The sequence below is a fragment of the Mustela nigripes genome, chromosome 3 (assembly GCF_022355385.1).
Source record: "Mustela nigripes isolate SB6536 chromosome 3, MUSNIG.SB6536, whole genome shotgun sequence".
In the NCBI taxonomy this organism is placed as follows: domain Eukaryota; kingdom Metazoa; phylum Chordata; class Mammalia; order Carnivora; family Mustelidae; genus Mustela; species Mustela nigripes.
Window position 1 is genome coordinate 134,873,120 of NC_081559.1, and position 27,112 is coordinate 134,900,231.

Consider the following 27,112-nt stretch of genomic DNA (forward strand, 5'->3'; position numbering starts at 1 on the left):
CAAGTGATTTAGAAAGAAGGAAGGAGGTCAGAGCTGACTGAGGACAGGAACTAACAGTAAATATAAAACCAGGACAGACACCCTGCTGAAATGCCCAGTCAGGATGGAAGGATGGAAGCATCTCAACATGAACTATTGTCAACAAAGAAAGCTGGTTCCCCCTGCGCCTGGGGAATGTGGTCTGGGTGAGCCGCTGTGTTTCGGAAAGAACGCTGTGGATGGATATACAAACCTCTAGAAGGTCTACCTACATATAACCATGCAACAAAAGTCATGAGCAAAGCCCACAAATGGCGAGGGGCTCTCCATTCTAGATCACTTACAGATAGGCAACCTGCTGGTTCAGTGAAAGAGAAAGGTCTTTGTAGTTTTCTTCCCGGCCCTGGGACCCAACTTTCTCTTTCCTTTTTGAATCAGAAAATCATTCTGTGTCAGTTTTCTTGTTACACTGGCAGATGCTCAGCCTAGGGAGGCTTGCTACAACTATAACCCTTACCGGTATTTTTGTGAGGTTGAGGAGAGGGCATTGACAAAATGTGTTTTTTTTATGGCTCCTTAGAAGTCAACCTGCTTTGAAGCTTCTGGGCAAGGTCTTGAGCCTACAGAAAAATCAGCCACAGGTCAAAAGGTTCTGAGAGCCAGTGGCATGCACGGACAATTATAGGAGGAGAGGAATCTGCAGACTTCCCTGGGCCTTCATCATCATTGAACAACAGCATCTCCGAGCCCAGCAATTACAAATTCTATTTGATTCCACAATATTTATAAGTGGTGCTCTCCAGTACCGCTGGGATGTAGGCACGAGGAAGACACAGTTGCTTACAACCAGAAACCAGGGAACAAAGACAGGCATGGGTCTCTTGGGGCCAAATCCAGCTTGCCACCAGCTTTTGTTAATAAAACTTTATTGACATATAGTCACATTCATTCGTTTTTGTGTTATCTGTGGCTGCTTTCACAATTCAACTGCAGAGTAGTTGTAGCAAATACATTATGGCCTTCAATGCCCCCAGTATTTGCTCTCTGACCCTTTACAGGATGAGTTTGCCCCCAGCCCCTACTCTGGGGGGAGGATGGGCAAGTGTCCAAACAGCCGTAGCACCAGTCAGAACAGAAGGCATAAGTACTAGGACAGGCCTTCAAGGGGCTATGGAAGTTTGGAGGAAGAGGCGTTCTCAACACCGGAAAAGTCATGGACCAGCCGACATTCAGAGCAGGCCTCAAAGAATGGGTACAATTTCTGCAGCTGATCCTACAGACTGGCTCGATGATTTCAGGAAGAAAATGCAGCGTGGACAAGTGGCCGCCACATTATGTGAGACGATCTAAGAAGTGACCTAGGAAAATGGAGCACAAGGAAGGCAAGAAGGGATAAAGCCAGAAAGGGAAACTAGCAGAATTTTGAGGACCTGAATGAATTTATACGTGACCTTAAGCAGAGTCACCGGAGGTCATTTGGTGGGGTAGTGACAGAATAAGTGACTCGGTCATTTTCTCGTGAAAATTGCTTCAGTTATTTCTTTTGAGTTCCCGTGAACTACCTGTGTGGCTTACTAGTGACTATAAAAGAAATCTTCACTTGGCAGAGTGAAAGTATTTAGGCCTTTGAGACAAATAAGCATGATGGGTTCTTTTTTCCTGTCTTCTCACTACAAAGCCTGTGGGCATTCTTTTTTTAACGTCTAGGAAACCCCATCATCTCATCTGTTAAATGGGGATAATACTAGCACTTTGACATGATATCATGAACACAAACTGAGACAGGAAGTCCCCCCAGAGGGCCTGGGACACAGAAGCCACTTCATGGACGCTGATCCTTATTGATCTTTTCCATTCAGAGGAACCACATAAATCTGCTTTCTTGAGGCCCTCTTTCCTGACCCACAAAAAGTGCAATTTCATTTGGTTCAACTTCACGTTCAGGAGAAGCAGCTGAAGAAATGACAAGTTGATAGGTGTCCATTGTGATGTGACAAAGCTCTTGACAAGCTAAGACTCACACTGGGACGAGTCCCTCGCACCCGGCCGCTCTAAACACCCAGGCAATACAAACACCCATCTGGGCTGTGTTATCTTTTCCTGCTGCAAAATGGGTGCTGCGAGCAAGTGCCAGTGAGGAGAACATCCTCAGCGCTAGAAAATGAAAATCCATGCAGTTGGCTAGGTGACTCAGCCTCTGTTTGCTGCTAAGCCTTGGGCTTTGGTGTCCCCGGCGTGGAGAGAGGTGCTGCGGCTCCCTCAGGCCTCCAAAGGCCTGAGTTAGCTGAGTCCTCGTTGCCCAGGCCTCCCTGGCTGCCGCTCACTGGAGGAGGAGGCCAGCGAGAGTCCGTGTGCGGCTCTTGTCACCGTGAGTGACTGCACAGGTCCACAGTTCAGTCTGTAGACAAAAGGAGTGAGACAGATGAAGACAGGTGGCTAATTGTGGAGCATGGAGCCCCTGAATGGCAGGTTTCCTTAGCAAAAACATTCGCCACACACTCGAGCATACTTTGTAGACATGTTTGGCAAGCCCTCTGCAAACAGGAGAAGCTGTAGACACTCCCCTGTTGGGAGAAGCAAGTCATGTGGACGCGTTCCCGGCGGTGGCCTTCCTTGGTAGTCACGCAGTATCCAGGTGCCTTTCGTGTGGCCTTAGGCGGTCGTCATCTGGCCCCCTCCAACCGGAGTGAATGAGTCGTGTTTCCACGGTACTTTCCACTCCCAACAAAGGAAGGAAGCCGGGCCAACACTGGCTTGCTGGCTTTACACTTCAAGGCTGAAGGTTTTGCCAACCAACTAAGTACGAGGACAGATATGGACCCTTGGTGACAGGAGGCACTGCTTAATCAGAAGTGGTTCAGCTGTTCTAGGCCTCGGTGATACCTGAGGGAGTCTCCGTCATAAGATCACACATGATAATCCTTATCCTAAAGCTCTTCCCTGTGGCAAAGACCCTACTGTCCTTTTCTGTAAATTACCTCCCAGGATCCTCCTAGGACTGCTATACCCTCGCTCTTTCTGTGACACAGCTTTTGTCTCCTGGCCGCCATGACGTGATAATGTGCAGTAGTGACAGGGAAGGAGACTCTATTTACCTACCCTAGGATTCTGGGGGAAGCTAAGAGACTCCCTCAGCACTTTCCTACCAACCATCTTCCTATCAACTGAAATTTTTTTATTATTCCATTTCACCAGTTCTTTCTCCCTGTCCCTGGAAATGTGTCTGATTGTGCGTATGAACACACCAACACCGGTTCAAGTGAAATCTAAACTCTTGGTAGAATGATCCAGCTCCTCTAACTTGCAAGAATTGGTCTAAAAAGCGCAGTTTGGGGGATGACAAAGTGTGCTAAAGGGACAACAACCTCTGCATAAGCCTCAGAACAAAGTTTTTAAAGCACCTCTATTGTCCGAAATGGGAAAGAAATGTTTTCCCTTAGAGGAATTTGCACATCTTCACTTCATTGCTTCCACAGATCCATAAAAGAAAATGCTTTTGAAGATGAGAGAATTTTAAATTCTCTGTAAGAATCTTTAATCTGGGCAGAACTCATCGCTCCCTCCCTGTGTTCCCACTTTGTTCTTCTCTCTGTCATTGACTGCATATCCCATGGCACTGGCTGTTTACCCAGACCCTTGAAGTCAAACTGCACACCTCCAGGGGGCAGCATTCACACAAGATACGGTGTGAATGAGGCCCTGGAGTTAGGCAAGATAGCTCTTGCCAGAAGGCAGGGCCAAGTTTTACCTCTCTGCTTCCGGTGTCTGGAGAACATGTCTCCTTCCCCATCCCTTGCCAGATATTTTTTTTGTTTAGCAAATGAATGAGCGTGTTAATCTCAGGTGACATTAAAACGTATTTTGATAGCATAAAAATATTTAAGCAGTCGGTTTTATGAATTAAAGGACACCTAGAAATCATCGAATGCCGTAACATTTTAGGTTAAAAAATGAAGGCCCAAACTCTATTTCAAAAAAATAAAAGACCCAAATGGCTCTGCCCAAGTCACATAAGTAGACAGGGACAAAGCTGGAGCTAAACCTCTGATCTCTTGCCCCCAGGTGACCTTTGTACTTCCCCTGCTTTGCTCAGCCCTCGTCACAGTTACAGTTAATATTAGAAGTGGCTCCCGTGTGTGGGTTTGCACAATTCTGTTGGAGTCTGCAGCATCTTAGAAGACTTTTTAAATTAGTTTCCTGCGGTATCTATAATCAAGATCATTTGATATTATTCTGCGTGCGTTCAAATGTTACCTACCTAAAGACATTTGAACTCAGGTGGGGAATATCTCTACAAAGTCAATTAAATAAGTTCAATTTGAGTGAAAGCTGAGATGGTGTGGCGTGGGAGATTAAGTATAGAATTTCCAATTTAATGCTTTGATTGTGTGTCTTAAATCTATATAACTAGCTTATTCTGGGAATTGAAACCTATTTCATTTCTCACAGAATGACGGACCCACTACCACTGCTCTTTAAGAGTTAGATCATTAGAGTTTTTGTTGTTGTCCGAGACTAAATAACAAATGAAGAAAACACACGTGCGGATATGAAATGCTAGAAATGTCTTTCTTTTCACTGGGTGACAGTAAAGGCCATCAGCAGTAAAAATGAACTGCTAAGTTCTTTGCAATTCCTGGAATATGGATTTCATACACAACACATGCATTTCTTAAAACTGTCTCTCATCTAGTGAGAATTATTCTCCCCAAATACCCACCCATCAGAAAGAAAGGTGACATTACTGATTTTCAGGATTCGTGTTCTCGTTATGCCAATAAGCAGCAGAGGAGAGGGAATCAAAGCCCAGAGAGAATCGGCACGGACGGCAAAGGTTGAAGTCACAAATGTGAGGTCAAAAGGATCTATGATCTAGTGCTGAGCAATAAATTCAAACACGAAGAAAAAGCAATGTGCAGAGAAGCCTCACGAGGGGAAAGTTAACATTTTAAACTATGAGAATAGTCTAGGTTTGGGGGAGAGTATAAGGCCTGGAATGCAGAATTACTGGTTAAAATCCTTCTTGGAACAGACAAGAAGGAGACTTACCAGGTCAGACATGTGCAACTGTGACCCCAAAGTGGATTTTTTTTTTCCTTAAAGCAACAGAAACTTAAGCAGTTTTTAAGCAAAGAGCAGTCGTTATCTGTCTTTTTCGCTGATGCATCCAGTATGCCTTGGACGGTCCGACTTGATCATGTATTGTCAGCAAAAGCAGACACTAGGCAGCTGGTGGGAGGTACTTGAACAGGGAGCAGAAAATGCTAATGTACGAAGGGTAAGGATTTTAGGACTTAGTTTTGGCAGAAAGGAATGTATGTATCAGATCTTTGAATGACAGGGATTTTGAGGTGCTCCTTGGGGACTCTGGTGCAGGACTCTGGTCTTTGTGACGTCATGGGAGGAACTCCGGCCCCAGGAAGGAATTTCTGAGCCACCTCTGTACACTTTACTTTCTTATTTGTGAAATGGGAATAAAGTGTCCTGCCTGCTCCTCAGGGTTGCCACTGCAACCAAAAGAGCTATTAAATGACGAGATCTTTCCCAGCTACCCATGAGAACGAGTGTGATGTGGTCCCAGGATGTGTTCTCTGGAGTCACTGAAATCTCCTTAAACCCTCACAAAGCTCTGAAGTCGTTATGCCCATTACATTGAAGGAGAAACAGTCTTAAAGGAAAAAAAAAAAAAAAACATTGCCAAGATCATGCAGTAGTCAGTAACAGAGCTGGGATGAGATTTCAGGTCTGATCCCCAAAACATTCTGGAACAATCGGACCTGTGATTTTCCACTTTTCCCCAAAACAGTTACCTGCTCCTTTCAGTGGCTGCTGTTCCAGCTGAGGGCTCCAGGCCCTGTTTGAGTCATTGTGAGTCAGTTCTTACGGAAGCAAGCCTTAATTATCACTGGAGGACAGAAGGCTGCATCTTCCAGGAATTTGGAAGAGCCCAGCAGGAGGCAACCACAGGTCTTTGGCAAAAGATCACTTTTCAGCAACATTGTCAATTCCAGAGACCCCCGACCTTCCACCTGCAGGTCCCGGAACAGCTGCTGTTCAGTGGGTGGGAAGCAGGGGCAGGCTGTCTTCCTTTAAAAGGCAAATGCATCTCCCCCTTGCCCCCTGCTGAGATCCCACCTGGGATTTCAGCTCCAGAGCTGGGGGTCAGCTCCCACTTGGAGAAATTAAAGGGGGTGGGGGAGAAAAAGGCAGTTGGGGGTAGGGAAGGACATTTTGACAACAGACCTGAACTCTCCTTTTTAATATAAGCCAGATTTAACATATGTCACTGTGTAAATCCGGGAGCCCAATTGGAGGCTTGTAATTTGCTGCGACCTTCCCCATTCCTCAAAGTGAGATGGAGTTGTGCCAAGCACATCAAGGTAGCTGGTAGAAGATATAATTTGCCCGCTGCGAGTCTTCGTTTCAGTTCACTATTGTTAATTTTTATTTGTGTTGAGGTTTTGTGGCTTTAAAAAAGTCAACTCGATTTATTTCAAAATTAAGGCAAACCAACATCAAAGGCAGTAAGAGGAAGATGTTTAGGTATTATAAAGAAACGTTGTATGATCTTTTATAACCTTATTCTTTTTCGAGACACGTATCAGTAAATGGTTAGGGGACCTTTCATGACCCACTTGCTCTATTTTTCTGACCTCTAGCCACCCCTGCGGGTGAAAATCCCTCTCCGATGGGGTTTAGAAGCCCCCTCTGTCATCCTGCTCAGCCTCTCCATCTAATCCTGTTTGTACCACGACATGCTGCGTGAAGAATAAGAAACAGGGTTTACATCCTTTCCTACTGCATGAGCCCCTGAGATTGAAGAGGCTGATTCCACCCGTGTTCACTTTTAGATATCAGGAAAACTTTCAGGCCAAAAACACGGGACAAGTGGTTCTTGAGTCATTTCCGGCTAAACATAAGAAAGTTTATGTTGAAAATTTCTCTTAAAAAGAATAGCAGGTTATACCTGGAGAGCTTGTTTGGTTTTTAATACAACAGGATTTTTCCAACCAGACACTTACATAGAATGTTTATTGGCTCATATAGAAAATGCATGTGCCTCTGTACTAGCACTTTCAAGTGACATAGAGATAGATAGATAGATAGATAGATAGATAATAAATAGGTGATAGATGGATAGAGAGATGATTGATGATTAGATAGAGATAGACAAATAGATCTGCTGTTCCTCAAAAGAGCTTTTTAAGAAAGGTACTATTATCCCCATTTACAGATGAGCAAAGTGAACCACACTTGCTTTTCCTACTCTGCAATTCTGCCCCTTTAAAAAGGAGTTGACTTACACTACTGAGCACAATTTATACAATTTTAGGGATAGTGTCTTCTGTGCTCACTATTATGCTGGTATTTGTGCTGTTGTACTTCTGCTACTTAACTAGCATCCAAGAAGCTCAGTGGTACCAAAACAGCATTTAAAAAAAAAAAAAAAAAAGACTTTATTTATTTATTTGAGAGAGAGAGACAGAGAGGGAGAGTAAGAGGCAGAAGCAGACTCCCCACTGAGCAGAAAGCCTGATGTGGGACTGGATCCCAAGACCCTGAGATCATGACCTGAGCCAAAGGCAGACACTGCGACACAGGCACCCCAAAACAGCATTTTCAACTATCAGAAGTGAGATTTTGAAAATGCATAACAACAGGCAGCATTTATATTGTTCAGCATGCATAGGAATAGCACAGTAAACAATTGTGTAGCACAGAAATTCCAGGTTCACCCCAAGGGAAATTTGCACTAGAGCAAACCAGCAGAGTTCATGGTAAATGCTCCTGAATTCACTCCAGCTCACAGTGATTATTTCTCTAGGGTTTGTCAGTTTGGGGTTTTGGGGGGGGTTTGAGATTTTATTTATTTATTTTAAATTTATTTTTATTTTAGAGAGAGAGCAAGAAGGGAGAGGAACAGCGGGGCGTGGGTCCGTGGGTGGGAGGGAGAAAGAATCCCAAGCAAAAGGACACTGAGACCATGACCTGAGCCTAAATCTAGAGTCGGACGCTTAACTGCCTGAGCCACCCAGGCGCCCCTATTTCTCCAGTTTTGTAATATAAAAGATGGCACAGGAAGATGAGGTAGAAGCATCTAATGGTCAAGGGATTTGGGTTAGATCTCAAAAAGAAAGCGACATATTTTGTGGGTCTCCAATAAAATGTATGAGACACCACTTGGATTTCTGCAATAAATTAAATATAGACTTGAAGCCACATGTTCAAGAGGAATAAGACCCACCTCCCTGTAGTTAACAAAAATTGTGTCTGCACGTGTATTGAATTGTCTATAAAAAAATGGCTTTACGGATAAGCATGTATATTGAAGAAGTAGATTGGCTTTAATTCCAGCACAGCCCATTAAATTAATGGTATCTATATATAAGGTTAGGAATGAGAAAAACTCATAGACTAGATATGTAAGTAATCAATATAATAGCCCAGTAAAATCAAGAGGAAAAAAATACGTTATTCCACATCTTTCTGACTATATCTAATAGCCTAATTAACTACAACATTTATAGAGTTAACATCACCATGAAAACATCCCCTTGTGTATTACAGAATTTTATCTTTAGATCTTACATGATCATCCTGATGTCTTTTTACACATTTTATTCAATGAATCAAATGAACTTGCACTAATTACCTTTTTAGCTGCCCGTCTAGGTTTTATAAATTTGAATCCATATGCCTTTTGGGGATGTGTGATATTTGGGGTAGTGAAGTTTTGAGCTCTTCTTATAAACATAGAAGACCCGTGGGAGACAAAAGTAACAATGTCTAAATTACCTTTCCTAAATGATTACTTCACAACCTTCAACTTGAGATTTTTCTTTACCTGACTAAAATTATATATAGTAAGAATCCTTTCTGGGTATTTTCAGAACCCCTAGTTATAACTATGCACCAAACATGGATAAGCACTGGATTATGCAGTACACGGGACCCATGCTGCCCATCCATATGGAATTTACAAACATTCTACATCGCAAAAGACTTCAGACTTTGATGTCGGTGGATGATTCTGTGGAAAGGGTAAGTACACAAACTTGCCTCAGTGACAGGTTTTGGTCCAGCTTCCTTGGTGTAGATCCATTCTTGCTAATTCCATCTTCATCTCAGAGGTGTTTTCAAGAGAGAGAGAGAGCCCGTGTGCGTGAATATGTGTATGTGTGTGTTGAGTGACTTTATCTTCTCTCCCTTATCTTGACCAGGCTTGGTTCTTTGGAGCCAGCAGCAAAGAAAGGACAAAATCAAAACACCCTAAGTCAAGAGCTACACTCACAAATACCTTCAAGAATTAGGCAAATAATGTAAATACCTAAAGCTGGTCTTGTATAAAGCGATAGGGCATGGCGGGAACTTTGGGGCACTTTAAACGCCCACATCTGTAACAAGGAGCAACTACTCAGCTCCAGCTTATTATTCCTGCGTAGGAAAATAGATCCAGTGTCATGAATTCTTTTGACTTTTCAAAGGAAACCAGAATCCCGCTCCCTTCGATAGCTCAAAGGAAACCAGAAATACAAACATTTTATTTGAAATTTCCTGAATTTAAAAAAATAACAGAAGCCAAACAAAACATGCCCAGAGGCTGGATTTAGTTGGCTCAAGCTCCAAAGCAGCCTCTTCGTAATCCTTGATAACTATGTAAAGAGTAATGATAAAATTTAACAGTGAATTTTCAAAGTGAAACCTGTAAGTTAGGTGGCAGGAGCTGTTTTGAAGAGTTTGTCGTTTGGTTTTTGTTGTTGTTGTTGTTGTTTTTAATAGGTGCACAAAAGCTTGAAGAACAATGTGCCAGATTCAAAAAAGTTACATTACTCTATTATTAGACATTTTCCCTCCAGGATTGTAAGCAACTGGAACATGTAGATAGTCATCATGTTTCTCAGCCTTGTTGAAATAACACTTGCCTTTAACAAATAATGGTGAAGACTTACGGGGAGAATCACGGCGACACTCTTGTCATCTTGCCCATCTTGTCTCCGTTGTATTTCAGCTGTATAATATGCTCGTGGAGACAGGGGAGCTGGAGAACACCTACATCATTTACACCGCTGACCACGGTTACCATATAGGCCAGTTTGGACTGGTCAAGGGGAAATCCATGCCATACGACTTTGATATCCGTGTGCCTTTCTTTATTCGTGGTCCAAGTGTAGAACCAGGATCCGTGTACGTATTTCTCTGCTTGCAACATTTGGCTATCGTGGCTTATGTGTATCTGAGATGATCCGATTATCAATCTCAGGGTCTGGTTTCTTTTCACCCAAAACAGAAAAGGGTGTAGGTAGGGGGAGGTTGGTAATTTGGAAAATGAAAATCTTGGTTTTTTTCCCTGCCACATGTTAAATTAACTGAAGTATGCTATTTAAAGAGAAAGGAAAATTAACTATCAATGACTAATTCTGCCAAATGAACCAAAATCCACATCTCATGGCCTGTGCTCACAGACATAGAATGGGATCGTTAGGGACATACCTGTACTCTCTTTGAATCAGACATACACTGTCTTTAAAAACAGAAACAAAAATGGAAACAGTGCCTGCCTCTAGTTTTTTTTTTTTTTTAATTATTACTAAAGAAAAATTTTTAAAGAAAATAAAATTTTTAAAAAGCATGATTTTCTTTTAGAAGAAAAAAGGGTCTAAAAGACTAGCGTTCTATCTCTGCTACCTTAGACAAGTCACTGCCTCCCCCTGCATTTCTCTTTTCCTGTTACAAAATGGGTTTTATGTTCCCTGCCATCTACATCACGATGTTCAGTGTAAAATAAGATTGCGTACATGAAACAAGTTATGGAAAGAGTTAAAGAAAAGAATCCAAGTGGAATTTCAAATCTGGAATGATCCTTAAGGAGCATCCAGCCAGGACTACTACTTCTTTTTCTTTTTCTTCTCCTCCTCCTCTTCCTCCTCCTTCTTCTTCTTTTAAGAATTTACTAATTTATTTGAAGGGGGGCATGCCAGCATGAAGAAAGAGGGGAGCAGAGGGTCAAGCAGACTCCCCACTGAGCGAGGAGCCCCATGCGGGGCTCAATCCCAGGACCCTGAGGTCACAACCTGAGCTAAAGGCAGACGTTTAACCCACTGAGCCATCCAGGCACTCGCCAGCCTGGACTCCTGATCTAACACAGAAGAAGCTTGGCACAGCACCAGTGCCTCTCTCAGAGTCCCTGATTCTGGAAGGGGCTGCATTGGGGCCCAGAACCTGGATATTCTGAATCTCCTCCATGTGCCTCCTCTGCCGCTACATCTGGGAGATGATAGTAGTAAAAGGGTTTCTTTGAACTTTATTGTATCTCTTCAGGTCATTGGAAACACTCTGAGAATTGTCTGATCTAGGTGAAACAGTTTTATGTGGGAAAGACTAAGGTAGGGGAAGAGGGTTGAAGGCCGAGAAGTATCTGTGTGGAGAAAGTGGCCCTCCATGCCACCCACACAGACGTTAATTCCAGGAGTGACCACTTGTCCCTTTGCAGAGTCCCACAGATCGTTCTCAACATTGACCTGGCCCCGACGATCTTGGACATCGCTGGGCTTGACACCCCTCCCGATGTGGACGGCAAGTCCGTCCTCAAACTTCTGGATCTGGAAAAGCCAGGTAACAGGTGTGTCCATTCGCTTTCCCTCAGCCAGCCCCAAGCACCCCAGCCCCCAGAGCCAGCCGGCCGCTGGAAGGAGTGAAGGCCAAGTACATCTTGCCCATGAGAATCACCCCAAGCTGAGAATGTCTTGGCTGTTTGTGAGCAGCATACTGATGGAGGGGCAGTTGCGGTCTGCGGGAAGCGAGAGGTGTTTCTTTAAATAAACTGTGAGCACAGATGCATGTGGAAAAACGTCCAGATACCAACAGTAAATATTATTATTTTGCTTTCAGGTTTCGAACAAACAAGAAAGCCAGAATTTGGCGTGATACGTTCCTCGTGGAAAGAGGGTAATTACTGGTTCCTGGGGTGCTTCTGGGAACTAGGCCTAGTGGGCAGCTCTCCCTGCTGGGTATTTTTTCCCCCTTATTCCAGTTTACTAAGCATGCAGATTTCGTAAGCTTGGTCACAAGATTGAATGGTTTGCTACTCATTCTCCACTGGCTAGCACAGTAATGATTGTTGCATCAGAATTGTAAAGCATAAGTTCTCATACAACGGGACCAAAACGTTGACTGTTGCATTGTTCGACCTCAGTTCTGAGTCGGACCAGTCCATCCCTTCCTTCCCGAGTCCTGCCTCGCCCTCTCCTTTCTCCTTCCTTTCCATAAGTGCTTTCCTAGTTTTAAATACACATATGAGACTGTCATTTCCAGAGTCCCTTCTGGGTTTCCCCTTTTGATTCATAATCCTCATTGTCTCTCTCTCTTTTTTTTTTTCATACATATATTGAGAGAAAAGCATTTACATGAATCTAAAACTAAACACTTATGCCCAAAGTTTTGAAATTAATGTTTTAGGGAGATAACGATTCCTCCTAGTACTTGGCTTATAATTTTCACAAAGGAGTCAGCAAATGTTGAGTTCCTATGGACAAGGTCTTATCATCTATTTCACGCCATTTGAAGAATATGGAGGAGTCATGCTGCAGGGGAGAAAAAGAGAAAAGGAAAAGACACTGGGTGGGTAAATCAGATCATTTCTCACATCAGAAACTTCCTCTTTTCTGTCAAAGGAAGTTTTTACGTAAGAAAGAAGAATCCAGCAAGAATATCCAACAGTCAAATCACTTGCCCAAATATGAGAGAGTCAAAGAATTGTGCCAGCAGGCCAGGTACCAGACAGCCTGTGAACAGCCTGGGCAGGTGAGTGATACGGCTTGTCTTTACCACAGGTCACATGCTTCTTCATTTCTAATTTTAACAATTTCAACATATAAAATAATGTACATTTATATATAAATACGTTTTTCATAGTGGTCATGCAGCGCTCGCTGTGACAGCTCTCCTCGGACTGAGAATTATCTAACTGGTCTAAGCTGGGCCTCCTCATCACTGCTTGGGCTCCCTTCAGTGAAAAAAAGATGGTGCCCTCAGAGAGAACTAGATATCCACTCAACTAGCCAACACCAATTCAATATATCACACTTGTGAAATGGGTAGTCTGGTTAGAAAGATCAGAAACTTGGTTCCACCTGAGGAGTAGCCATCACCCCTTGGAGTCCTGTTAACTGGTTATCAAAAAGGGTCAAGAAACTACTTAGTCAAGATCCAGGGGTAGATGCTAAGCCCGTGGGCGGTGAACCACCCAAGAGACGTGATCGGGTCTTCTCATCCTGTAGTAAAGTCAGATGTCATCCAGCCCACAGAGGAGGAGAGAATCATGACCAAGACTGGGAAGTGAAAACAGAAGCCATATTGTGTTTGCTTATTGTTTCTACTTCTGCTCACAAAATTTCTGACATCAACTATTTCATTAGAATGAATTATTTTTATCAATGCAAATATTACTACAATTGGGGTGCGTAGGTATCTCAGTGGGTTGAGTGTCCAACTCTTGATTCTGGGGGAGGTCATGGTCTTGGGGTTGTGAGATTGTGTCAGACTTCACACTCAGTAGGGAGTCTGCTTGAGTTTCTCTCTCATCCTCCTGCCCCTACCCACCCCTCTATCAAATAAATAAACAAATCTTAAAAAAAATATTACTATAGAATTAAGGACTACCCAGAACACCAACTATTATCAATAAGAACTAAAGAAATACCATATGATGAATTAACACAGGCCTATTTCTAAGGAAAGTGAGAACATATGAATGCTATTTAAAACACTCTTGATTGACATCTACACTAGCTAAAAGAAGTACTGTATCATGATGAGAGAGGAATTACCTAAGTCATTGAGACAAAATTGAAGGAAAGTGAAAAATAATAGTTATTACGCATTTGTCTTACATAAAGCACTATACATGGAGTTTAGTATGTATTAGCTCAGTTTAATCCTCATATCCGTCCAATGAGGTAGGCATTGTTGTTCCCATTTATAAATGGGCAGCTGGTGAGTGCAGAGCTGGAATCGAAATGAGTTGTAGGATTCAAAAACTCGGGCCACTTGCCGCCTTCCAAGGTCAGTTACATGAACGAGGCAAAGAGAAGTTCACATCTGTTCTGAGTCTTTTCTTCTCTTCAACTTATCTGACCTCTAGATAGCCACACAATTAGCCAATACCAGTTCAGGATACCAGGTACACGAAATGGATACACAGTCATTATTAAAATAACCTCATAAATGTAGGACATCACAGTTGTACTGGTGATATGGTATCTAGCTTATTGAATAGACATTCACAATAAACAACTTGAGCCTCATACTTTCTGCATTTCCTCATGACTTTTTGTCCTCGGGGATTCCTTTGAAATAGAAAAAGGTGGGGAGGGAGGTTGATGAAGGAAGGGATAAAACCAGGCCTTCGTGGTGTTCTAGTAAGTCTTAATTTTCAAGTGTCTAGTGGAGAAGCTTAGACTTATTCGTTATATTTTAATATGATGTCTTCAGATCCTTCTCAAGGAAGCTCTAAGTGTTATTATGACTAAAACCTCAGAACTGTTTTGTAGCTCTAAAATGATTTTTATGAGCCAGCCTCAATAGACTAATTTGCTTTTATTCGGGAGTTGGAAATGTTTGGTGTTAAATATATCTCACACGAATTGGTGATTCTGTTACTATTTTAGCCTTCTGAGTGGCAAGCATTACACCCTTTTGAGAATAAGGTACACTGCCTACCTTTCAGTATACAATTTTGCAAACCTCTCTCCATATGGCTTGCCCTGGAATTTTAATACATGTCCTAAAGGGCAAATGTAGTCTCAACTAGATTACGACATGTTGGCACAAACTCTTCCCTCTTATGAAATGCTAACTGTGTTAAGAATGTCATTTAATTTTTTCACAGTTTTCTAAATTTGTTTTGCACCCCATGAAATGCTTTAATGACTGGTTCCCTGAGATTCTCCTCTGCTGCTTTATTTCGATGTGAATCAGTCTGAATTTAGATTATATCACATGGATATACGTAAATGTTCGCAACAATTTCTTTTAGAAGTGCCTGAATTATTAGAACAGAGAATTACACTCTACCCCGGATGGCGATTTCTTTCTTTCTATAGGTGATGCTCAAATTAGAGCTTAAAAATCTGAGAACTTCTGGAAATTTTTGAGCCTCTTCAAGTCAGTTACAGAAACTGTGGGTCAAACCTGATAGCTCGGTTGTATTCTACAGAATCTTTATGTTTTGGGACACGTGCTTTTTCTATCTGGTTACTTTGAAGATTATCTTTTTAGTTACAGTATCAGTGACTTTTAAAAAGGAAAAGTCCAGAAGAATGAGATTGTTTTGCTCTGGGTCAAGACATCAGTTAAGGCTAGAATGAACTCTAATCTAATCTCTTCTCTTGACACTGATTGCACACCTGGCCCGTGGTCTGCGTCTCTTCCTCTGACCAAGGTTAACCAGCTCCATTCAAAGACAACACAATCTTCTCTTTGGTTTGACTCTGTACAGGATAAAGAGGAAAACCCCACAATACCAACCCCATTCTCTTCACTTCAACCCCCAAAGAAATGGTGTATTTCACCCATGCAACCATACCCCCCTGCCTGATCCCCTAAGGACTGTTTGGCAAGGTCAGTGTGGATGCACGAAGGAGGTAAATGAAGGAAAAAGAAATAGGACATCACAAAGTTTGGGTTAGAATATCGGCATCCGCTACTTCTTACCTGTGTATTTGGGGACTGGATTAAGAGTCTTGGGCTTTCTATCCCTAAAGTTAAGAAAATTAATCTCAGTCTCATAAAGATTCCGTGATATCATATATGTAAAGTGCTAGATGAGTTACAAGGCTACGTGGGAATGTTGGGCGTTATTTCTGTTCCAGACCATCTTACCTGCTTTTTCATTCCTGTGAAGCCAAAAGGGAATTAAAATGGGCTGGAATCCCAGACATTTGGCAATAGGTCTTCCACTTCGTGAACAGAGGAAGCAGCAGGGACTCATTAAGACGGCATGGACATATGTGTTTGCATTACTTCTGTGTTCCTGAATTAATATGAGGCTGAGTATGAATTCCCACCACTCTCTGAGCTGGCATTACACCCCCAAGCACATTATGTACAGATTTATGTATGACACACTATACACACACACATGCAGATCTCAGCTTCTATCTGAAAAGACTTTAGCTCAACAAAGAACACACATCAATGATGCTCAATTCTGGCCGCACCCTAGAATCACCTGGGCAGCTTTGGAAAATATCGATGTAAGGGCGCCTGGGTGGCTCAGTCAGTTAAGCGTCCAACTCTTGGTTTTGGCTCAGGTCATGATCTCAGGGTTGTGAGATTGAGCCCCGCCTTGGGCTCCGCACTGGGCAGCGGCGTGGTGGGGGGGGGGGGGCCTGCTGCTTAAGATTCTCCCCCTCTCCCTGCGCCCCTCTAGAAAGAAAGAAAGGAAGAAAGAAATGAAATACCAATGTATAGCCTCCCCCAAACCAATCAGAGTCAGAGGTGAGGTCAAGGTATCTGTATTTGTTAACATAGTAAAGAACCAGAGGTCTAGAGTCAGAATATTAAAGTTGGAAGGAGTCTTAGAAATCTCCTACTTGAAAGGTATCCTTTTTCTAATAAGGACATCTAGGTCGAGAAAACTTAAGCCACAAATTCAAAGTCAGAACCTGCAACTCTTCACTCCCAGCTTAATCCTTTCTTCCCCAGAACATGCTGCCTCTTCAAAAATGTAACAGAGTAATTCTTCTCTTTGAAATTATAGATGGCATTTGCCTGGTGGAAGCCCCGAGCTTAGGACCCACTTAGAGCATCTAGGGAAGTGGATCCCAAGCCCTGCACATTAGAATCACAGAAGCAGCTTTACAAATGCTGATGCTCAAGCTTCACTCCAGACAAAGGAACACAGAATCTCTGTGGATGAGACCCAGACACCCCATGATTGTTTTCCAGCTCCTGGGTGATTTCTTTGAGCCACCAGGACTGAGAATCATTCATGCCGGAAAACGTTACTCTATTTTTCCTCTTCTAGGTATAGGGATTAACTCCTTAAATAGGAATTACATAAAAGAGAAATTCCCGAGGCCTTCAGTTTTGGAGTACATTTCATCTATTCTCTGTTGTTTGAAAAAAGCTTGTTTTTCTCTTTGATAAAGAAAATTTCATGTCCTTTGCAAGTTGTTAAATTCCAGCAACCTGGCAATTTCATTTGCCTTTCTACTATTGTGTCAATATGAAATCAAAGATTTGTTGACCATTATGGAAGAACCCCAGATCAAGCAAGCGGGTACTACTTGGGAAATTAGAATGTGGCTTGTCGAATGTCCTGGTTTAGCTCCAGGATTTATGTTCTCATCCCAAAATTATCCCTCTGACCACAGATCCTCAACCTTTTGTGACCAGCTGCAGAGGAGGAATAAAAGGCAGTTACCAGTAAGATCTGGCAAGTTTGCCAGGAACTGACAGCCTGTTTCCAGAAACTCACTGAGCCCTGGCTAAAATTTCAGCATGGCTCGCAGACCCTTGCCCACGGCCCTCCTTATTCCAGAGGGACGGCCCCAAGGACCGAGCCCCAGTGCCACCCTCTGGCTGGACGCTTGTCTGCATGGAGCTCAGCACCGCCCTCCGGCCGCAAAACCTTACCTCCTCCCCTCTGCAACCTGCACTGAAGGACATTTCTGACTAGTTGTGCCTCTCGATGTTTTGACTTCTGTGCATTTTTTAAAACACAAACCACAGGCTTAAATGTCAAACCATACTTAATGATGCCCCAAAGGAGTCAGAAAAAAGACAAACATAAGGCCATTTTACTTATAAACTACCTAATGCGGCCACACCCAATTTAATTGACGCTCTTGTTTCCCACTACTCCAGAGCACAGCCCGCTCTGGGCAGGATCCTCTTCTCCCTGCTCGTAAACAGAGCATTCCTGTTAGCGGCGGCCAGCGGGTAAGCTGTTGCCTCTGCTTCACAAATGCTATTCCCTCCACCAAGGCTGTTGGGAAGCCTCACATTCTACCACCCTTTTTTATTGGGGTCCTAATCAACTGGGATTGCATCCTGGGTCCACTGCTTTCTTGCTACGTGACCAGAGGCAAGTTACTCAATCTAACTCTGCTTCAGTTTCTTCATCTTGAAAATGGGCATAATAATAAGTACCTGCCTCAGAGGGTCGAAGTAAACGTTGTAAGAGGTAAGTGTATTAAACATCTAAACCAGTACCTGGTACATAATAAGCACTCGACAAATACGGGCTATCACTTGTTGGCCAAGGTCAGTGTACCAGGGGTGCTTTCCCCAGACTGTAAGAACAATACTCCTTTCGACCTTTCATTACTGACTTTTACAAAGGATTACCCAGATGAAAATCTGAAGGAAGAAATATTTTCTTCTGTTTCTCTTTCCTTTCCACTTCTCCCCTCTCCCATCTCACCCTGTTTCAAAGAAGACAGGAAATAAATCTTAGCACAAGTAACTCTATTTAGACCGGTGAGAAAATCTGACAGTGGCTTCGGCTAAGTAGCAGTATGAAGAGGATGTTTATATGGTACTTTTATAGTCCCAGTGTTGAGATGAAATTCTAAATGCATGTCCACAGACAGGTAACTGTGTTTTACGTGATTGGTACCAGCCTGAAGGTTAACCAGGCTATCCCAAAATTACTGTATGGTTGTTATATTTTGGAGAACATGATTTGACCTGCATTGTGACCAAATCCACATAATAAGACATATAATGATGACAACTAACCCACATGTGTTTGTGCGTATGTGTGTATAAAATTAAGCTTTCATTGCAGTGTACTTTTGAAAAAGCTGTAGCCAAATTCTTCGGTTTCTTGTTCATAAATAAGTAGGCATAAATAAGAATATAGAACATTCTTAATCAATCGGAAAAATATCTGCAATTAAAAGTGTAGAAACTATAATAATTATCTGGTAGGTATTCAGGAAAGGGAAGTAACCAGAGCTCTATCTTCCACTAATATTATGCTAGGCACTTTACACAGAACATTTTATACCTGAAAATTATTCTGTAGAAGAGATCTTATGCTCATTTTAAATATAAGGAGACTAAAGCTCAGATGGGAAAGTCACTTGCCCAAAGTCACAGAGCTGGAGGTGTGACAAGTCTTGAGTTCAAACCAAGATCTGTGTGATTCAAACCCACAGTCTCCTCCACTAAATAGTAATTATTGTATTATATACAGTTTGCAAGCATGAAACATGAACTTGCGCAAGGATTGGATAACCGTTGTTAAAGGTCAATTATAGTAGTATTGCTCTGGATTTATATAATGCATCGTTTTCTCAGAACTCCAAAAATATTCAACGACTTATTCTCATAGCATATCCTTGAGGCCAGGAGAAGCAAGTATTATTTTACTAGATGTAGAATCTGGAAGAACAAAGAGATTCTGTAGTTTGCTCAAGGCCATAGAGTTAGCAGGAAAACAAAATGAAAATGGAGGTCTTCACATCCCTAACCCAATACTTACCTTCATATCCCTAATACTTGCCTCCATTAAAAATGGTACCTCTCATTAAGTTTGCATAAGACCAGGTTAAGTAATACTTGCCTCCATTAAAAATGGTACCTCTCATTAAGTTTGCATAAGACCAGGTTAAGTAATAAACTTAACTTGTGTGTGCAGAGGGAGATAGTCTGTGAAATAATAACAATAATAATAACAATAACTGCCTTTGTTGGGTGCCTACTGAGTACGGAGTTCTTCCAGCTCCTGAATGAGTTCTAATACTCATGAAGCTCAATGGTATAGCTGACTTGCTCAAGGACACATAGTGGTGTGAGAAAGCTGATAGTTGAATCCAGACTTTTCTAGGTTTGAAAGTCCAGACTTCTGCCACGGAGCCACATCGATATGGATGTAAAATGCCATTCTCAAGCCCCAGGAGGAATATGGGTGATATTCACCACTACAAAATCCTACTCCGTTAAATGAGTTATGGTAGCACTGTAGGTTATAGTGGTGATTACGTGGATAAACTTACATAAAGTGCTCCAGACCAGTATCTGACATCATTAGTGATGTTGAAGGGAATTGTTTAAAGGACATTTGTCTCATTTCCATTGGGTTTGATTCCACCAAACAAGTTACATACTTTAATCCTTGTATCAAAAGGGCCATCTCTTCTTCATCAGGTGTTATTTACACATAAGTGTATACAGTCAATCAAGGCCACCAAGACATGATTACTAAACAGAGTGGTTAGACGCTGAGCTAACGTCAGGGAACAATTCAGGAGTGTGAGACACGGTCCTTGCCTTTAATTTGAAATTCCAGTGTGGTTGGAAAGGCTAAAATGAAATCCTAATATAAACTTACAAAATTATTTCAATAGTGTAATTGAGCCCCTCGCTCGCCGAATGCGTGCAGAAATCACTGTGGAATGAATGTACATGAAGTGATTGGTAGAGTCAGAGATGCAGGAGAAAAACCGAGAGGATGTCCCACGAAGTGGCAGAGGAATTTACGGAAGGGGAGAGTGGTTCAGGGAAGATGGGATCTGGCAGTTCACTGATTCACCGATAAACTGCCAGAGAGTAGATAAGAGGGAGCAAGTATGCTATCTGTACCTCGGCGCAGGCGCGTGTTCAACAAAGCACGTCCCGGAGGCTGAGCCGCGTCCCCTGGGAGGTCGCCTCCTCTGAGTCCCCGCTCCCATCTGGTTGCTGCAGCTCTTAGGCAATGCCAAGTCCGTGCCATGGCATGAGTTTCAGAGCAATTCCCTGAGAGCTCTCTTCCTTCGCACTAAGATTTTTAAAGCTGCTCGCTAATGACTCTATTAATAGGGCCTATGACTTGTTCAAAGGGCCCACGGTAGAGAAATCGTTGGCATTTTTCTCTGTAGCTCTTGTTTAATACAAGAATGTGTATAGATGTATACATGTGGGTATATGTGTGTGTACATGTGGGTATATGTTTGTGTACGTATGCATCCATATACGTATGCCTATAGTATATGCAGGTATATGCATGTATGTATGTATACATTAATATATGTGTGCATATAGTATATGTGGGTATATGCATGTGTGTATGTATGCATCCATATACATATACCTATAGTATAAGCGGGTATATGCGTGTATATGTACACATCCATATATACATGCATATTTGATTTGTGAGATATGTGATCCGTACCCGGGATGGTGCCAGATCTCAGGTTTGGTTAAATTCATCTCTTCAGGAAAGAAACACCCCTTCCCTTCACCTCTGCCCTGTAGGACATTAGCGAGGAATTTGGCTAATGGGGAAATGCAGGTTGGATTCCAGATAGACCAAATCGTTAAAAATTCTGCCTAGACTTTCTGTTCTAGAAGAATCTACTTGTACCCTCAGCTCTTCAGGCCACACCAAAAATGTAGAATTTTTTAATGCATCGTGACTATAAAACTAGGAGGGTTTTCACTGTAGTTGCGTGTTTTAAAATTCAACGTTTATACTGAAATCGAAAAAAATTCAAGCCACAGAAGACACATTATTTTTCAAGAATAAAGTTAACCGTGTTTTTCTGTCTGGTAGAAAATAGAGCACTTCTTAAACAGTTACGAGGCTGAATTGTGGATCCCCTGGCCACTGCTTCCGCTAGCATATGCATCAAGTAGCAAACTCTTAGCTTTGGGATGCTTGAGTTAGAGATCACCCAGATTGATGGACAGGTCCTCAACCATCTGGATTTAGGACAAATACAGATCTAGAATGACACTGAAGCACCACCGATTCCCAACTTTTCTAGAGCTTTGAAAGCTTACAGATTATTCTGCTGTCAGCAGAAATTCTATTCTATTCTATAGGGCATATAAAATGATACACATTCTATAACACCGCTCCATGGAGCTGTGTATCAGTTTCTGAGAACTATTTTTTTTCCTGAGAACTATTTTTGAGAATTTCACGGCACCTCCTCCCAGCTCATGGGATGTGTCTAGAAGGGCTACAAAGCCAGACTTGAAAACCACTGGTCTCCACGTTGAATGACAGAACCCTGCCGCAGAACCCTGTGCTCAACCTTTATAAATACTAAGTTCCCTCACTTGTCAGCTAACTGTGGAGAAAAAGTAAGGAAAACTGGTTACTCTTACAGAAAGCACATAGTCCTGCCTGTAGAGACAAGCCGGTAGTGTTCCTCTGTTGCAGCTGGAGTCGTCTTCTGATCCAATTACATCAGTATCTTTCTAGACACAACTTCCTTTGCATACCCACACTGCAATATGCATACTCCCCTCTCAAAGACTCATCCTTCTGAGCTGCTTAGACCCACAAATACCTCTTTTGCCCATGCCATTGGTCCCAGCTGCAGAAAGTTCCAGGGACCAGATGCAAATCAAAGTTAGTTGTTCTTAACCCCAACTGCACATTGGATTCACCAGGAGAGCTTTGGAAACTCCAGTGCCCAGTCGTGAGAACCACTGAGCTCACATAACTCCCCGGTGCCTAATCAACTTGACTTTGCTTTTTTTTTTTCCAGTTAAATCATCTCTAACTTAGTGGATCTTTGACTGTTCTTGTCTGTGTTGCCTTTTCATAGCTTTGTGAATAGGGTTAGTCACTTTGTCTCTAGAGCCTGCTTCTCTGGATGGAAGGGATAGACATTAAGGATATGCTGGTCAAGCCTCAAAGAAGATTGTCATCTGATGTCACTGGAAATGACCAAAAGCAGTAGCACCAAGAGGGTGTGGGGGTAAAGCAAGATCACAGTGCAAGCCCTATAAACCAGGGATTTGGGAACTCTGTGGTAGAGACGCAAGGCGGCTCTGATAATTCAACACTTACAGAGGGCACATGGCTCCAGTAAGAGAAAGTAAGCCAAAACTGCACCTCGCTCCACTGTGAGTGGTTGAACCCCATTTTGTACACAAGGGTCATTTGCTCACCAGGACCTCCGGGACCTTTGACTAAACTTTACCTTGCATTAGGTCACTTGGACATTAAAATATAATCCAAAGTATGGTACAGGTACAAGGCTGAGATGGGGGAGGGATCAGCTGAGATCATCTTACGGTGGTGCAGGGAAAACCATCTTTTACTGGATAATATTTTTTTTATTTATTGAAAATATGTAACTCGCGCAACAAATGCACAATTTGACAGGTACTATTGCTTTGGCCACTGATTAAAAATGTGTCCATTTAAGGAAAGGTATCAGTAATTGTATACAGGTGATACTCTTCTCTGGAACAAAAACCAGAGACAGAAGTTCTCTGCACACTACGTGCACACTACGTAGCACACTATGTGCTAGCGTGGTCAGCTTCAATTCAGGGTCAGTGTTCTTCCCAAACTACCATTTGAGGGAGCGAGTGAGGGGAAAAGAAAAAGAAAGGGGAAGGTTATTCAGTCTTTAAGTAAGATATGGAGGAGCCCATGAAATGCCCCCAAGGTGAATGCTCTTCTTTCCGCCAGATTGCTATTCAAGAAGCATGGGCGGGAGGTGAATGGGACACTGAAGCCCATGCTGGGTCCTGTTGGTAGAAGGCTCAAAGGAGAAAACCCTGGGGCAGCTCCCCCATGCCCATCTCTTGGGAAGGTGAACGATGTGTCCTCCCGAGCAGCTCGCTCTGCGGGGCGTGCAGGGTCTGGAGAAGGCTAAGAAGAGGCCCAGAGAAGACCTGGCATGCTGACTCATGCCATGTGGAAGCTGGTCCGCTTGCTCTGCGTAGACTCTGATTAAACTCCTCTCTGTCTTCCATGGTTCGAGGCAGAAACTCGGGGGCGAGAACAAAGCAGCCAAGTGTGTTTCTGCAGAGAAAAGAGGGGTCTGGCGAAAACAGCCCTGACAGCTGGATTCTGTGGCTTGGCGAATTAAGGGCTTTTACATGTTTCATTCAAGACTCTGTTTAGTCTGGATACCGGGGATTTATATATCAATTTTTGGCTCTAGTGTCGCAGAGGTGGTTCTGATTTCCAGTGATTTCCTTGTCATCCGCAGTTGCCTACAGTGAGAGAAAGAGCTAAGAGCACGGGGTTGGGGGGTATGGACTGAACGGCAGGCTCAGTTAAAAGCTTGCCTTTCTTGCTTGGCTCTCCTTAAGGGGGTTTCTCATGCTGCCCCAAACCTAAGGCAGCCGTCCTTAATCAGAAACACCTGGAGCGGGATGGGTAACCCGCTTTCACATTGGCTTTTGCAGAAGTGGCAGTGCATTGAGGACACATCTGGCAAGCTTCGAATTCACAAGTGTAAAGGATCCGGGGACCTGCTCACGGTCCAGCACAGCACGCGGAACCTCTACGCTCGCGGCTTCCCAGACAAGGACAAAGAATGCAGCTGCGGAGAGTCCGGCTATCGTGGGGGCAGGAGCCAGAGGAAGAGTCAAAGGCAGTTCCTGAGAAACCAGGGGACCCCCAGTAAGCTTCGCGCGGGGGCCCTGTCAGGGGAAGGCAGAGTGCTCTGCCGATGGACAACAGGGAGACGAGAAAAGGCTTGCTCCCTCTACGTTTGAGATCTTATCCATGCAGAGGTTTAGCGCCAAAAACAAAGAATTGTTCTGTTTAGAAGAGCGAAACTAAGTTGAAATCTGGGGTTTGTGGACATTTTAACTTAAGCATAGAATGAAAATATATTCAGTAAAAGTACTAGACACAAACTATGCACACACTTAAAAGAGCTAAAAAGGGGTAACAGGTGTGGGGAAGAGCAGAGGGTATAGTTTAGGTCAGTTTTAGTTTACATGAATACTAATGTCCTGATTTGTCTGCCTTGAGCTGCTCTTTAAAAAAAAAAGGAGGAAAATAAAAATTCAAGGTTTCATTGCTTATAGATTTAATAAGAAAAATATAAATACTTTTTTTAAAGGTACATCTCTTGTAGGACAGTATTTTTTTGTTGTTGTTCTGGTTGACTGGCAGGGTCAAACTAGTCAAATTTGGCATGAAAAGCCTAGCATTTTCTTTATAAAAATTCTATCAGGCAACTCTGAAATTCCTGTGATTATACAGATGTGAAAACCCAGTCTGGCACCTTCCGTAAAAGAATGAGAGTCTATTGCCACCTAGTGGCAGATTAGGAAAAGTGACTCATTTCTGTGGCAATTCTTTTCTATACTGGTTTGGAAATGAGTAAAATACATTTTCTGTGTTGTTATTTTAAGTAGGCTGTACACACAACGTGGGGTTTGAACTCACGACCCCAAGATCAAGAGTCGTGTGCTCTACCGACTGAGACAGCCAGGTGTCCCCCACATTGTAAATTAGGAAATCAAATCAATCACTAGAACAATAGAGGCTCTTAGCGCTGGATTTTTTATCCTGGACTCCACAGATGGATTTCAGGGGATTGTGAGCCTTCTAACATTTTATCCAAAATGATAAGTCTATTCTGTATATATGTGCACATTTTTCTGGATATCCCTAACTTTCAACACATTCTTAAACGAATCCCTAACCCAAAGGCTAAGAATGATTTAAGAGATCTTTTTTCCTCCTTAAGAGAAAATGCCAGGTTTAATAATTTACACAAAGATATCAAATGGAAAGCCGGAAGGGGCAGCCTCCACAGCAGTGACCACGAACACTGATTTTGTCCGACACTGAACACAAGTGGAGATGCCCGGGGCCGTTCTTTCAAACCATGTAGAATCTCACCTATTGAAGGACAGGAGTTGTTCGTGAGCACACTCAGTGCCCTGCTGACTGTCACAGAGGCGTTTCCTCCTCCGGAAACTGCCATCATGGCGGGATCCTGTGGCCAGTGCCTTTCTGAGTCCATGGCCTGGGTGCTCTCTTCTTCCTATTTTAGCAGCAGGCTGGAGAAAGAGGGCCCTGTGAGTATGTCCCCTCGGAGCCAAAGTGCATCTGGTAAGGAGGGGCCAAGGTTTATGCATTAAAGCCCGTGTCCAGCACACTATGAGCCTTGACCACATGTGCAGACCAGAGACCATGCCGGCCTACCCCTCGCATTGCCCTCCATCTGCCAGGTATTAAAAGTCAGCTGCCTGATAAAAGCATTTGCAAAATTCAGTTTTTCTCTATTTTTTTTTTTTTTTGTACAAATAGAAGGTGTCGAGAACATGTACCCTTTTGTAAAAGCAGCCCAGCGTTGTGGAAAGACTGTGGCCTTTAAAATCCGGTAGATTAGAACCCTGGCTCCCACCGCTGTTGGCTTCATAACCTTGCAAAATGTAAGCAGCATTCAGAGCTTCAGTTTTCCCGTCCGTAAGAATCATCACACCAAATTTATGAGTCTGTTCTGGCAATCTAATAAGTTTTTTTTTTAATATAAGGATTTATTATAATAATACAGGTCTTCCAAGATTGTGGATTAGAGATAAATATGAACTGAATAATATATAGCAAAGGCAATGAGAGTCAGTATTATGATTAATACCATAATTGGGAATATAGATTTATGCAAACAAACTGCCTTAGCAGTTCACGTTGAAAACGCAGTACAGAAGTTCACGGCTTGTTGTGAGTGGAAAGGAACTGAGATGCACCCCCCTCTCCACTGGAGGGACAAAGGGCTAAGGCCAGGGGAACATGCCGTCCATCCACTGCTATGCAGCGCCCAAGCCCAGACAAGAACCCATGTTAATGCATATTCCCTTATTTCCAGAGTACAAGCCCAGATTTGTCCATACCCGGCAAACACGTTCCTTGTCCGTCGAATTTGAAGGCGAAATATATGACATAAACCTGGAAGAAGAGGAATTGCAAGTGTTGCGACCCAGAAACATTGCCAAGCGCCACGATGAAGGCCACAGGGGGCCCGGAGGTCCCCAGGCTGCCGGCGACGGGGACGCAATGCTGGCAGACAGAGACAATGCCCTGGGCCTGCCCACCACCGTCCGAGTGACTCACAAGTAGGAAGGCTTTAGGTGTTCTCGGGGCCTGGGTTCCCAGTCATCTTCCCCTCTCCATTATCACTGTTTTGCTTCTTTATTATTATTATTATTATTAAAGATTTTTATTTATTTGACAGAAAGAGAAATCACAAATAGGCAGAGAGGCAGGCAGAGAGCGGTGGGGGGAAGCAGGCTCCCCACTGAGCAGAGAGACCGATGCGGGGCTTGATCCCAGGACCCTGAGATCATGACCTGAGTTGAAGGCAGAGGCTTAACCCACTGAGCCACCCAGGCACTCCACTCTTTTGCTTCTTCATAAAAAGTGATATTG

The 27,112-nt window shown here is 43.0% G+C and overlaps 1 protein-coding gene across 8 annotated transcripts in view; it reads left to right on the forward strand.

Moving 5' to 3' along the window:
• Positions 1-27,112, forward strand: part of SULF1 (sulfatase 1) — a 174,280-nt gene that overhangs the window by 120,282 nt on the left and 26,886 nt on the right. For all 8 annotated transcript variants that reach the window (XM_059394685.1, XM_059394688.1, XM_059394686.1 and 5 more), the window contains 7 exons: positions 8,871-9,021; positions 9,989-10,164; positions 11,471-11,599; positions 11,869-11,925; positions 12,651-12,780; positions 24,130-24,346; positions 26,553-26,799. In XM_059394685.1, coding sequence (XP_059250668.1) covers positions 8,871-9,021; positions 9,989-10,164; positions 11,471-11,599; positions 11,869-11,925; positions 12,651-12,780; positions 24,130-24,346; positions 26,553-26,799 — 1,107 coding nt within the window. The remainder of the gene's footprint in view (positions 1-8,870; positions 9,022-9,988; positions 10,165-11,470; positions 11,600-11,868; positions 11,926-12,650; positions 12,781-24,129; positions 24,347-26,552; positions 26,800-27,112) is intronic.